At 38.5% G+C, this 13,315-nt stretch overlaps 1 protein-coding gene and 1 long non-coding RNA gene across 3 annotated transcripts; both read left to right on the top strand.

The window, feature by feature from the left end:
• The first annotated feature begins 1,031 nt into the window (after nt 1-1,031).
• Nucleotides 1,032-2,859, top strand: LOC126184179 (uncharacterized). Its single transcript, XM_049926548.1, has 3 exons — nt 1,032-1,319; nt 2,447-2,595; nt 2,695-2,859. Exons 1-3 carry the CDS (start codon nt 1,061-1,063, stop codon nt 2,857-2,859), a joined length of 573 nt encoding a protein of 190 aa, XP_049782505.1. The 5' UTR covers nt 1,032-1,060.
• Nucleotides 2,860-4,837: 1,978 nt separating this feature from the next.
• On the top strand, nt 4,838-13,047 carry LOC126183794 (uncharacterized). Of its 2 annotated transcripts, XR_007536815.1 has the most exons (5): nt 4,838-4,955; nt 10,197-10,301; nt 10,386-10,555; nt 10,638-10,767; nt 10,861-13,047. It is a non-coding gene; the product is annotated as an uncharacterized LOC126183794 (long non-coding RNA). The 2 variants fall into 2 exon arrangements; XR_007536814.1 differs by having other exon boundaries at nt 10,386-10,767.
• The last annotated feature ends 268 nt before the right edge of the window (nt 13,048-13,315 follow it).

Genomic DNA, 13,315 nt, shown 5'->3' with positions numbered 1-13,315 from the left:
CAGCACTCGCTTTTATCAGTACAAATTGCGAAGAGCAACTTAGTGCGTGAAACTTCCTGGCAGATTAAAACTGTGTGCCCGACCGAGACTCGAACTCGGGACCTTTGCCTTTCGCGGGCAAGTGCTCTACCATCTGAGCTACCGAAGCACGACTCACGCCCGGTCCTCACAGCTTTACTTCTGCCAGTATCTCGTCTCCCACCTTCCAAACTTTACAGAAGCTCTCCTGCAAACCTTGCAGAACTAGCAGTCCTGAAAGAAAGGATACTGCGGAGACATGGCTTAGCCACAGCCTGGGGGATGTTTCCAGAATGAGATTTTCACTCTGCAGCGAAGTGTGCGCTGATATGAAACTTCCTGGCAGATTAAAACTGTGTGCCCGACCGAGACTCGAACTCGGGACCGTCTTTCAGGAGTGCTAGTTCTGCAAGGTTCGCAGGAGAGCTTCTGTAAAGTTTGGAAGGTGGGAGACGAGATACTGGCAGAAGTAAAGCTGTGAGGACCGGGCGTGAGTCGTGCTTCGGTAGCTCAGATGGTAGAGCACTTGCCCGCGAAAGGCAAAGGTCCCGAGTTCGAGTCTCGGTCGGGCACACAGTTTTAACCTGCCAGGAAGTTTCATATCAGCGCACACTCCGCTGCAGAGTGAAAATCTCATTCTGGAACTTAGTGCGTATTCGTCTTCACCAAAGATCAATGCTACTGGACTTTTATCAAACGATCTTCATTTACATCACATGAATTTATCAGTAGGAGTTGCGATGCGTAACATAGCCTAGATTCGTCTTCACCAAATATCAATGCTATAGACACGGTCCTCAGATTCTAATATACTCCTCCTTCCCCAGCACTGATATCTCCTGCATTGAACACAGTAAACAATTGGTCCTCCCAGTCCAGCAGCCCGTAGCCCAGCGTTCGCAAAGTATATCGATATATCGATCGGCGACTACAAATCGAGCTGACGTAGTGGCGGGAGAAAATCGAGTTGACGTAAAAGTGGCGGGAGAGTCGTGTGTTTACACTTTACAGGCTCAGTGCTGTAGAGTTCTGCTGCTGCGGTATGTCGCAAACTCCTGTTTCGGGCACTTCTTCGACTATGTCTACTGACCGTGTTGAAGACCGGGAAGTAGATGTGTTCGAGAGGTTAATGCGTTCATCGCTGAAAGATGTATGTATTGACAGAGAAGGCGACATTCATGGATTTTGCGAGACAGAAGAGGATGTTGTCCATCTTCTGAGCAACTTGCGCGTCCATGGCTACGCAGACTCAGTTAGAAGAAGTGCGTATTATCGCCAGTCTCCTTCAGGTGCTGCTAAACGTAAGTGTTCCTAATTCGTTTTTGTGTTCAGATGTAACATAATTACATAGTTGTTACATAGATGTATTCCATTTATATCCTTTGGCTGCGTTACAAATAAATGTAATTATATTTATTTGTAGTAAATAACGTCGTTTGTAAATCAGATTTGTACATTTCTCGAGTTAAACATGTCTTGCATATTTTCATTCTGTGAACACATTACACTTTTCATTCTCGCACTACGTACTGTTCAATCGAGTAAATCAGTCGTAGTAGGATGGGGAAGACAGCAAGCCATGTAGCACACACGAAACAATAGCCAAATAACATTAATGGCTATGTAGCGAAAAATATAAATTTGTTAATGGGAATAGATAACTAAGAATGAAATTTCATAAAGGACAACCATTGTCAAAGTTTATAGAATGTAGCCTACAAATTGAATTTGTTACTGTAGTGTGAAGGAAACAATTAGTTTTCTCCATATACATCAGAAATGAGAAATGTGGAGAAAAAAAACACGCACACATTAATAGAATACCGTGAACAAAAGACATGTGGGAAGAAGAAATGAAAGAAATTGATTTTGGAAACATTTAAGACATGCAGGGATTAAAATGTAACTCAAGTGTAGGTACTGATACATTTTTTAAATTAAGTATTTGTAGCAGCATCAACGCACGAAATGTCAATCTTCCTGCCTCTACTCTGGCAAGATTTTTTACAGTGTATCCTAAACATCACTGACCACAGGCGACTCTGTATTGTATATCTATTGATCATTTGGGTCATTGTTCCTGTACAGTTAAAGCAGCTTAATTTACAAAACTATCTACCCATTAATGAGTGAAAATACTGCAACTAAGTACTGACATCACTTCCATGCTCTTTGCTTCAGTGGTCAAAGACAACTACTTTTATCCAATAGTAAACAATATCCATTCGTGTATGAATAAACTGATCTTGATTGTACTAGTTCATGACAAGGTAATTGGTTTTTGCAATAAATTCTGTTTGTTTTTCGTGATGCTATCATACATATTTTACATAGGCCTGCTACATAAGTTTCCATGTACATCAGTGGCCTACCCCATATATGTGCAGTGACATGATTGTAGATTTAATTAAAATTCTGTTTTTACCAGATGAGACAGGCTTCTTCTACAGCCACACAAAAGGCAACATACCAATACAGTTTTTTGGCCCTGTTTTCTGTGTTGAAAGCTTAGTGAAAAGAGAATGTACTCTTGGCCCGTTATATCATAAAAAGGAGACTCCTGTTGCAGATCATCTAGTAAGTAAAATAAAGATCTAAGTAGCAATTACATATATTTTCAATCAAAAAGGAATAGTTACAGGGAGTTATAAAATTTTGTTTATTTTATACATAAAGGTGGACCATGTTAACCCAAAGAAGAAGAGAAAAGTTCTCATGGACACACAAAAGAAAGGCTGTCCAGCAACATTGGATGTTAAGTGTGTCAGGGTATTCCCCGATTATGCGATAAACTCAGCAACATACAGTTCAAAAAAAAAGAGTGAGTATCCAACTGAGTAATGAGTGTAGATATATTAGCCTGATAAGTTACATGTATGTCATTTGGCTAGCTCTTGTATATAAATATTTGTAATTCATTGATAAATTTGTATTGTATTAAAGGTTACTGAGAAACTGAAACTCGACTTGGAGTCGACACAGGTACCAAAAAGTTATCTGCGATATTATGTGGCTGCCTCCCACGCAAGCCGCCATAATCATGGCATTGAATGTGTGAAAACGATTGGACACATACACCCTTTGCTTTCAAAGGAGATCAGGGATATAGTTACAAAGGGGACGAACTCAGTTCGGATAATTAAGTTAGAACTGGACAGATTTGTGGAAAAAAATTTCACTGGGGAAAACAGACCAGATCGGATGAACATAATGTTTTACCCAACAGATAGTACAATTTATAGCCATATGTATCGGGCTCTGTTTGATTTGAAGAAAACTGTTATTGACCAAGATGCATTAAGGAATCAAATTAATGGATGGGAAAAGGAATCGAAGGCTGAGAGATTTTTTTCAGACCGTTTACAGATGACAATGGAAAAGTGCAGCCATTGCTTTTTTTGTTACCAGCACAAGTGGCAAAGGGAACTTTTGAAAAAGTATGGTAGGGTATGTTTGCTTGATGCAACATACAAGACAATGAAGTATGACATTCCATTATTTTTCTTGGTAGTGAAAACTAATGTATGCTATTTAGTAGTTGGGATATTCTTCATTCAAGTAGAAAACACTGCTTCAATTAAAGAGGCTATAGAAATTTTCACGGCATGGAACTCAGACTGGAATCCAGTTTCATGGGTTACAGATTTCTCTGAGCCTGTGATACGGGCAATTGAAGGAACATTTCCAATGTCAAGGGTTTATCTTTGTTTATTTCATCGAAAGCAAGCCTGGCAATTGTGGCTTAGCAAAAAGAACAATTTAGACATACCGGGTGATAGTGAGCAAATCATGAAGCTGTGGGAAGGAATTGCTGAGTCACCATCTGAAGAACAATTCTTAACTGCAAAACAAAACCTTCAATCTCATGAATTATTAACTAGAAATTCTGGTGCACTTGATTATTTTAATAAGCAATGGCTTTCAGTATCTGAAAGGTGGGTGAAGGCCTATGAGGATAAGGAGAATTTCTTCGCCAATATAACTACTACTAATGGTGTTGAATCACTAAATAAAAGAGTGAAACATTTTTTTCTTCGACATTCAGCAGATAAAACATTGACAGGTGTTGTTAAAGTTTTAATAAATGATTTCCTCCCTAGCCTGTTTAAAAAATATTGTCTGAAGAATTCAGCTGTGAAATCTTACAGCAGAGAGATTCCTCACTTCTTGCATAACAAGTCACACGAATTTGTGAATCACGTAATGAAAACATATTCTTCAGCGCAAACTGAACTTACCGAAAGCTCAGTGAGAGAAATGGGCGAGGGGTTATTTTGTGTAGAAAGTGCCGAGGCCAAGGATTGTTACTATGTGGTGAATTCTGCAAAGCCTAATTGCACATGTGAAGACTTCCAAAGGTGGAAATATCCATGCAAACATTTCTGCGCAATTTTCATTTATTACCCTGGCTGGGACTTTCATAAGTTGAATGACAGTTACAAGAACAGCCCTTTCATTTGTCTCGATGGGACCTTTGGGTTTGGCTCAAGCAGCAGTTGGTCTGAACCTGCCAGCCCTGTATTACAAAGTTCAGAGGATACCAGCAGTGAGGAGGCAGTAAACCAAGGCAGTGACAATCCCAGAAACTCAACTTCATCAGAGGAGCAAGATGCACGGGAATTAGCAAGGCAGGTCATAAACCTGACCTACAACTGTAAAAACAGAGAAGCAATTGCTAGAACGCTGAAGAGGCTTCGAGAATGTGTGGACGATTTAACATCGTCAAACCCACAAGCCGGTGGTCTTCCATTATCAGGATCATAAAAGCGGTGTTGTGTGTGGGATATTCAGCTTCTTGGTGTACCACATACTGCCCAAGTCTCGTAATCACACTGTATGAAAATGGATGGAAGGTGTAAGATAACATGCTTTGCTTGAACAGCTGCAATCTGAAGTATCCTACCTCTCTGCTGAAGCAAATTTAGCTCCAAGAATATGTAAGTCAAAAGAAATTTATTGTGCATGTTGTTGTTGTGGTCTTCAGTCCCGAGATTGGTTTGATGCAGCTCTACATGCTACTCTATCCTGTGCAAGCTTCTTCATCTCCCAGTACCTACTGCAACCTACATCCTTCTGAATCTGCTTAGTATATTCATCTCTTGGTCTCTCCCTACGATTTTTACCCTCCATGCTGCCCTCCAATACTAAATTGGTGATCCCTTGATGCCTCAGAACATGTCCTACCAACCGATCCCTTCTTCTGGTCAAGTTGTGCCACAAACTTCTCTTCTCCCCAATCCTATTCAATACTTCCTCATTAGTTATGTGATCTACCCATCTAATCTTCAGCATTCTTCTGTAGCACCACATTTTGAAAGCTTCTATTCTCTTCTTGTCCAAACTATTTATCGTCCATGTTTCACTTCCATACATGGCTACACTCCATACAAATACTTTCAGAAATGGCTTCCTGACACTTAAATCTGTACTCGATGTTAACAAATTTCTCTTCTTTAGAAATGCTTTCCTTGCCATTGCCAGTCTACATTTTATATCCTCTCTACTTCGACCATCATCAGTTATTTTGCTCCCCAAATAGCAAAACTCCTTTACTACTTTAAGTGTCTCATTTCCTAATCTAATACCCTCAACATCAACCGACTTAATTCGACTACATTCCATTATCCTCGTTTTGCTTTTGTTGATGTTCATCTTATATCCTCCCTTCAAGACACCATCCATTCCGTTCAAGTGCTCTTCTAAGTCCTTTGCTGTCTCTGACAGAATTACAATGTCATCGGCGAACCTCAGTTTTTATTTCTTCTCCATGGATTTTAATACCTACACCGAATTTTTCTTTTGTTTCCTTTACTGCTTGCTCAATATACAGATTGAATAACATCGGGGGGAGGCTACAACCCTGTCTTACTCCCTTCCCAACCACTGCTTCCCTTTCATGTCCCTCGACTCTTATAACTGCCATCTGGTTTCTGTACAAATTGTAAATAGCCTTTCGCTCCCTGTATTTTACCCCTGCCACCTTTAGAATTTGAAAGAGAGTATTCCAGTCAACATTGTCAAAAGGTTTCTCTAAGTCTACAAATGCTAGAAACTTAGGTTTGCCTTTCCTTAATCTTTCTTCTAAGAGAAGTCGTAAGGTCAGTATTGCCTCACGTGTTCCAGTATTTCTACGGAATCCAAACTGATCTTCCCCGAGGTCAGCTGCTACTAGTTTTTCCATTCGTCTGTAAAGAATTCGTGTTAGTATTTTGCAGCTGTGGCTTATTAAACTGATTGTTCGGTAATTTTCACATCTGACAACACCTGCTTTCTTTGGGATTGGAATTATTATATTCTTCTTGAAGTCTGAGGGTATTTCGCCTGTTTCATACATCTTGCTCACCAGATGGTAGAGTTTTGTCAGGACTGGCTCTCCCAAGGCCATCAGTAGTTCCAATGGAATGTTGTCTACTCCGGGGGCCTTGTTTCGACTGAGGTCTTTCAGTGCTCTGTCAAACTCTTCACGCAGTATCGTATCTCCCATTTCATCTTCATCTACATCCTCTTCCATTTCCATAATATTGTCCTCAGGTACATCGCCCTTGTATAGACCCTCTATATACTCCTTCACCTTTCTGCTTTCCCTTCTTTGCTTAGAACTGGGTTTCCATCTGAGCTCGTGATGTTCATACAAGTGGTTCTCTTATCTCCAAAGGTCTCTTTAATTTTCCTGTAGGAAGTATCTATCTTACCCCTAGTGAGATAAGCCTCTGCATCCTTACATTTGTCCTCTAGCCATCCCTGCTTAGCCATTTTGCACTTCCTGTCGATCTCATTTTTGAGACGTTTGTATTCCTTTTTGCCTGCTTCATTTACTGCATTTTTATATTTTCTCCTTTCATCAATTAAATTCAATATTTCTTCTGTTACCCAAGGATTTCTACTAGCCCTCGTCTTTTCACCTACTTGATCCTCTGCTGCCATCACTACTTCATCCCTCAAAGCTACCCATTCTTCTTCTACTGTATTTCTTTCCCCCATTCCTGTCAATTGTTCCCTTATGCTCTCCCTGAAACTCTGTACAACCTCTGGTTCTTTCAGTTTATCCAGGTCCCATCTCCTTAAATTCCCACCTTTTTGTGTGTGTGTGTGTGTGTGTGTGTGTGTGTGTGTGTGTGTGTGTGTGTGTGTGTGTGTGTGTCCTACCTCTCTGCTGAAGGAAATTTAGCTCCAAGAATATGTAAGTCAAAATAAATTTATTGTGCATACATTTTCTGAAACTAATATACTACAATTATAATCATTGAAAGAACTACTTACTTGCATTGATGCCCATACCAATCACCCTGGACTAAAAGAGGAACATAAATAAAATACAAAATACAGCTCAGCCCCCTGAATCAGTTAGGCATGAACATAGCAAGACAGCCAGTAGTATTTATTTAAATTTAATAAACCAGTTGCTGAAGCCAATTTGATTTTATATAACTGGTGCTAAAATCTAGGTCAGGGCCAGCGATAGTCAAAATGGTGCTTATCCACTGCTCATTGGTTGGCGAGCGATAGTTTTGCGTAGCCAGAAGAATGATTCTTTGACATATTCAATGAGAGACAAGAACAGACACAATATACTTCTAGCGCTGAAATTGTAAAGCATTTTTATGTTTTCTGTTTTTCATTGTATTCAGGAGTTTTGAGAAATATTTTGTGATAAGGGGCGCAAGCTATAAGTTACTGATTTCAGTGATTGTTCTGCATGATGATGTCATCTGCTTGTGTATATCTCATGGATTAATTGCAGAGACATGGAAATGTCAGATGTGATGGTGAGTAACAAGATCAATTTTTTTTTTTTTTTTTTTTTTTTTTTTTTTTAAATTCCATCGTGGAAGAAGGTAGGTGGATCAGTATTCATTGATAGTTGCACGTGTGCTATATTAAAAAGCACCGTTCCACCTACAGTCTTCCATGATTTAAGTAAAAAACATTGATCCACTTACTAATTGTTCTTGTGTACATTGATTGCATACCAACTCAAGAGGAGAAAAATATTTCACTACTTTCTCGAATACACCTTGGGTTGTGACACTGAACTCAGTTTTCAGATGCTAGCACATTTTAAATAGCTGTGACTCAAACAGGGAGCAGTTAAATATATGATTCTTGTTTACAACAATGTTTCATCCTTTCTTTCAAATGTATTACATTGAAACATGTAGTCTGCCTACTGCTATCTCATTGGCTGTATAACACAGCTGACACACCCTCTTTTGTTCCATTATACTTCACAAGAAGTGCTGAAAACATTCCTGCGCGAAAGGTATAAGTACGCCACTGGCCCTGATCTAGACTTTTCACAATAGTTGGTTCAAAACTTGGACTGCTTCCACATAACACCCATTGTCTAGTCTGCACAAGTGCCAGCTGCCCCTTCCTCCTCTCATAGTTTGTCCTACCTTACCAAAAACTTTTCCTGTTCTAATAATATGTGCCTTATAAATCTTCCTGTAAGCAAATTCTTTCTCTCTCTGCCCCCATTCCCTCCACCTTATCTCTCTTACAGTTTTTTTCCCCCTTTCACTACATATTACTATAATTACTGAAAGGTAGAGGCACCTGGGATGACTCAATCTACATGGTTCTTGTACTGTACTATGGGGTACAATTTTAGATCTTTTCGCTTAAAAGTTTTATTGTTCCACTGTTGTGGAATTTGCTGTATGCAGTCTGGTGGTGGTCAGATGAAAGGAGCTCTTGTCTTAAAAGTAGCTAATGCCTCATCACGTGCATGAATGGACTAAATGTTGTTGTACAGTTACTCTGACACACAATTGGCTGTTATATACAATTCCCAAAGATTATTCAATTATTCTACCTATATGTGTATACATATACGAATTTGTCTGAGGCTCTGGTCTGTAGATCCATTAATCACTAAAGTATTGCTATTTTCATTGGTAGTATCATTCCAGTAGCTACTTATCCCCCTGCTTGCCAATCTTCTTGAGATCAACACACACTCCTTGAGCTACTCCTAATTTGTTATCCTGCCCCTTTAATTTCTAACAGTGAGATGGTATAGAGCCTCACCTATTTGGAAAGATTTACCTCAGTAGCTCTGACATTTTCATTGACCTATGAAGTGCAGGGATAGGTACGTAAAAAATGGAGACATTAATGTGTTGCATGATACCACTCATTCTGTGTGTGCAACTCCTAATATTTTATCAACTCATTGTATAGAGTATAGGGGTGCTTGGTAAAAGTCATGTCACACACAGTGTTTGATTTTTTTCCATACTGAAATTTTAATGACATGTGTTACATCTGCAATTACTTCTGTAAAACAACTTGTTAAGAGGTGAAAGCAACCTTGCAGATAGAGTAAACAATTTAGACAATGTTGCAAGAGGATCTTTGATGGTTGATAATTAGACAATGGGTTAAGCCCTTAGTCACTGCTGATAAACGTATCCTGTAAATTGTAATTTACTACAATGAAATTTGTATGTCATGGCAGGCAGTGTTCTACATTTTGCTAAAGACGAACTGACATTTTGCTGCTAATTCCAAATTCACACAGTATGTTTGACATTCACTATCCAAAAAGTAGAAATTGTCTGTTGAAGATCAGCTTTAATTGAGGACTTCCCAATTGTGGCAGACTTAATGAAGTAGAATATTAACATTACAAAAAGGATACAAAATGTTCTCACAAATTGGTACAATGAAAAGATTGATAACTCAGCTTCCAGCCCAAAGGCCTTCATGTGAAATAGAAAAATACACACCCATGACCAATGTCTCTCACTACTGTGGCCAGAATGTGTGTCTAATTTGTATTTCAGATGAAGGAGCTTTGGCTGAAAGCCAAGATGGATAAGTGTAAAATTGTTATTCCATCCTGGGCTTTGCGTTGTTATAATATTACCATTCTTAGACATGTTATGTGTACTCTGCATCAAGTAGAATGAATCTGTACTATTTACCACAGTTACTCAGTGTACATACATATTATTATATTGCAAAGGAAATTTTTCTCAACACCTTGTCAGTCATATATAGATTGCAGTAGTGATAGGTAAGAATTGCAATCTATCTTCTATTTTAAAGCTGTGGATGGTGTGGGAGTTATCCCCTTTTGCAGTTAAACGTGTTACATATGCTTCATCATGAAATATGTTAAATATGTATTGTTTACCCTGTTTTTGCTTACTACATTATTTCACGGTTCACAGGTACTCTGTGTTCTTGTGCCACATTTAAAAGCAGCATTCAGATCAGCTTTTTTGGTTCTTTTGTATTGCATGGGAGCAATGGACAAGCCACAAGCAAACATCAAGGTATGTCAGTATCTGCATTGATTTTTGATTAAAATCACTTGCAGGCCAAGTTATTTTAAAGTTAATCATTGTATTCCCATTCAGATGACACAGCTGTCTTCTCCCAGCAGCGAGAGGCAATGTTGTGATCATTCCTCTGAACCTCCTTCTCTCGTGGAAAGTGTAATTGACACACAATGCATACCCAGGTGCGGTAGTCCCTACCGTTACAAATAAGGCTGCTGTGGCACATTACCTGGTTGTGTATCATCAAGGTGCGTAATGTGATAACATTTATTTACATGAATTCTTATTACAAGGCAATTTTTTTCAATTAATTTTGCTTTCTGCACTTAGTCAAGACCGTATCAGTCCAAGGGAAAATATAATGAACACAAATGAGTGAGTGCTCAGCTACAGTTTCAGACAAATGGCTGAATTTTCCAGGTTTTCTGTACAGTAAACAAATTACCACATGGAGACAAAAGTGAGTATAGTATCTGATTCTGAATTATATTTCTAGGAGCATGTTATTTTTCCACTTCACTGTACACGATTTGACAATTTTGTATTGTTACAGGTTGCTGCAGAAGTGGCCTTGGTGTTCATGTAAACAGAAAGGCAAATTTCTGATTTTTCTTAAAATCATGATGCTATTACATCATCCTCAGGATAAGATGTAGCTAGTGCACACATTCTCAAAGTCTGTTAATGTTTATAGTGCTGTAGGTCAGGTTTATAACCAGCCTAGCTAACTGCCTTTCATCTTGCTCCTCTGATGAAGTTGAGTTTCTGGGATTGTCACTGCCTTGGTTTACTGCCTCCTCACTGCTGGTATCCTCTGAACTTTGTAATACAGGACTGGCAGATTCACACCAACTGCTGCTTGAGCCAAACCCAAAGGTCCCATCGAGACAAATGAAAGGGCTGTTCTTGTAACTGTCATTCAACTTATGAAAGTCCCAGCCAGGGTAATAAATGAAAATTGCGCAGAAATGTTTGCATGGAAGTATTCACGTGTGCAATTAGGCTTTGCGGAATTCACCACATAATAACAATCCTTGGCCTCAGCACATTCTACACAAAATAACCCCTCACCCATTTCTCTCACTTAGCTTTCAGTAAGTCCAGTGTGCGCTGAAGAATATATTTTCATTACGTGATTCACAAATTTGTGTGACTTGTTATGCAAGAAGTGAGGAATCTCTCTGCTGTAAGATTTCACAGCTGAATTCTTCAGACAATATTTTTTAAACAGGCTAGGGAGGAAATCATTTATTAAAACTTTAACAACACCTGTCAATGTTATATCTGCTGAATGTCTAAGAAAAAAATGTTTCACTCTTTTATTTAGTGATTCAACACCATTAGTAGTAGTTATATTGGCGAAGAAATTCTCCTTGTCCTCATAGGCCTTCACCCACCTTTCAGACACTGAAAGCCATTGCTTATTAAAATAATCAAGTGCACCAGAATTTCTAGTTAATAATTCATGAGATTGAAGGTTTTGTTTTGCAGTGAAGAATTGTTCTTCAGATGGTGACTCTACAATTTCTTCCCACAGCTTCAGAATTTGCTCACTATCTCCCGGTACATCTAAACTGTTCTTGTTGCTAAGCCACCATTGCCAGGCTTGCTTTCGATGAAATAAACAAAGATAAACTCTTGACATTGGAAATGTTCCTTTAGTTGCCCATATCTCAGGCTCAGAGAAATCTGTAACCCATGGAACTGGATTCCAATCTGGGTTCCGTGCCTTGAAAATTTCTAGAGCCTCTTTAATTGAAGCAGTGTTTTCTACTTGAATGAAGAATATCCCACCTGCTAACTAGCATACATTAGCTCTCACTACCAAGAAAAATAGTGGAATGTCATACTTCGTTGTCTTGTATGTTGCATCAAGCAAACATACCCTAAACGCTACCATACCTTTTCAAAAGTTCCCTTTGCCACTTGTGCTGGTAACAAAAAAGCAATGGCTTCACTTTTCCATTGTCATCTGTAAACGGTCTGAAAAAATCTCTCACCCTTCGATTCTGTTTCCCACCCATTAATTTGATTCCTTAATGCATCTTGGTCAATAATAGTTTTCTTCAAATCAAACAGAGCCTGATACATATGGCTATAAATTGTACTATCTGTTGGGTGAAACATTATGTTCATCCGATTTGGTCTGTTCCAGCAACACTAAAGTGCAGAAACCCCGAAAGTGTTAACGAACTAACTTTCGTTAAGTTTTATTTGCAGCAAGTGTGTTTCTGTATTGCATCCTGGTCACTCACTGATTTCCTTACAACAAATAAGCTCTGAGCACATGGGTGTAAGTTGTTTAATCTGTGTGGTAAAACAATATTTGAGAAAAGGTTTTCATTTATAAAACAGTATCAACTCAAAAAACTTATGTACATTGCTCATAATTTGTTGTGTAGTCAGAATACACATGTTGGAATGAATAAATTCAGTTATGTAATTATCATTTCCTTTGGCAATGAATCATATGAGCTAAATGTGATATTAGAGGGAATAGCAATTTTCAAATCATATTTTTCAGTGCATACTCTTATGAGTGCATTGTTCCTTTAAGCTTACACACAATCTGTGGTTCAAAATTACTAGTTGTTAGTGTTTTTAAAATGTTTATACTATTGTACATGTCAACGTGTTTTATGTTCTGCATTTATGTAAGCACACATGGACTACGTATGTGAATTGGACATATGAAGAAAAATTATCCTTTTTGAGTGAAAACTAAACTCCATGTATTTCCTATTACAGATAATAAAACAATGTGGTATCAATAATTATGAAGTTTTCTTAATCATTTGCAATTACCCACTAGAATCCACAGATATGAAAGTAAAGTAGTTTGATTACGGTGCCTGAAAAATGTAACCAACCTAACAAACTTACAGTTTTTAGGTTTATTTACTTCACAAGAGGATTAGAACTTTAAAAATGGCATATACAGAGCCTACTACAGGGAAATTTCTACACCTGGTATTGTCCTCCTGCCCTTTCCTTTTGTATTTCTGGAG

This window comes from Schistocerca cancellata, chromosome 4 (genome assembly GCF_023864275.1).
Source record: "Schistocerca cancellata isolate TAMUIC-IGC-003103 chromosome 4, iqSchCanc2.1, whole genome shotgun sequence".
Taxonomy (NCBI): domain Eukaryota; kingdom Metazoa; phylum Arthropoda; class Insecta; order Orthoptera; family Acrididae; genus Schistocerca; species Schistocerca cancellata.
The sequence above is the reverse complement of the archived record's forward strand: the minus strand, read 5'-3'. Positions and strand labels throughout refer to the sequence as shown.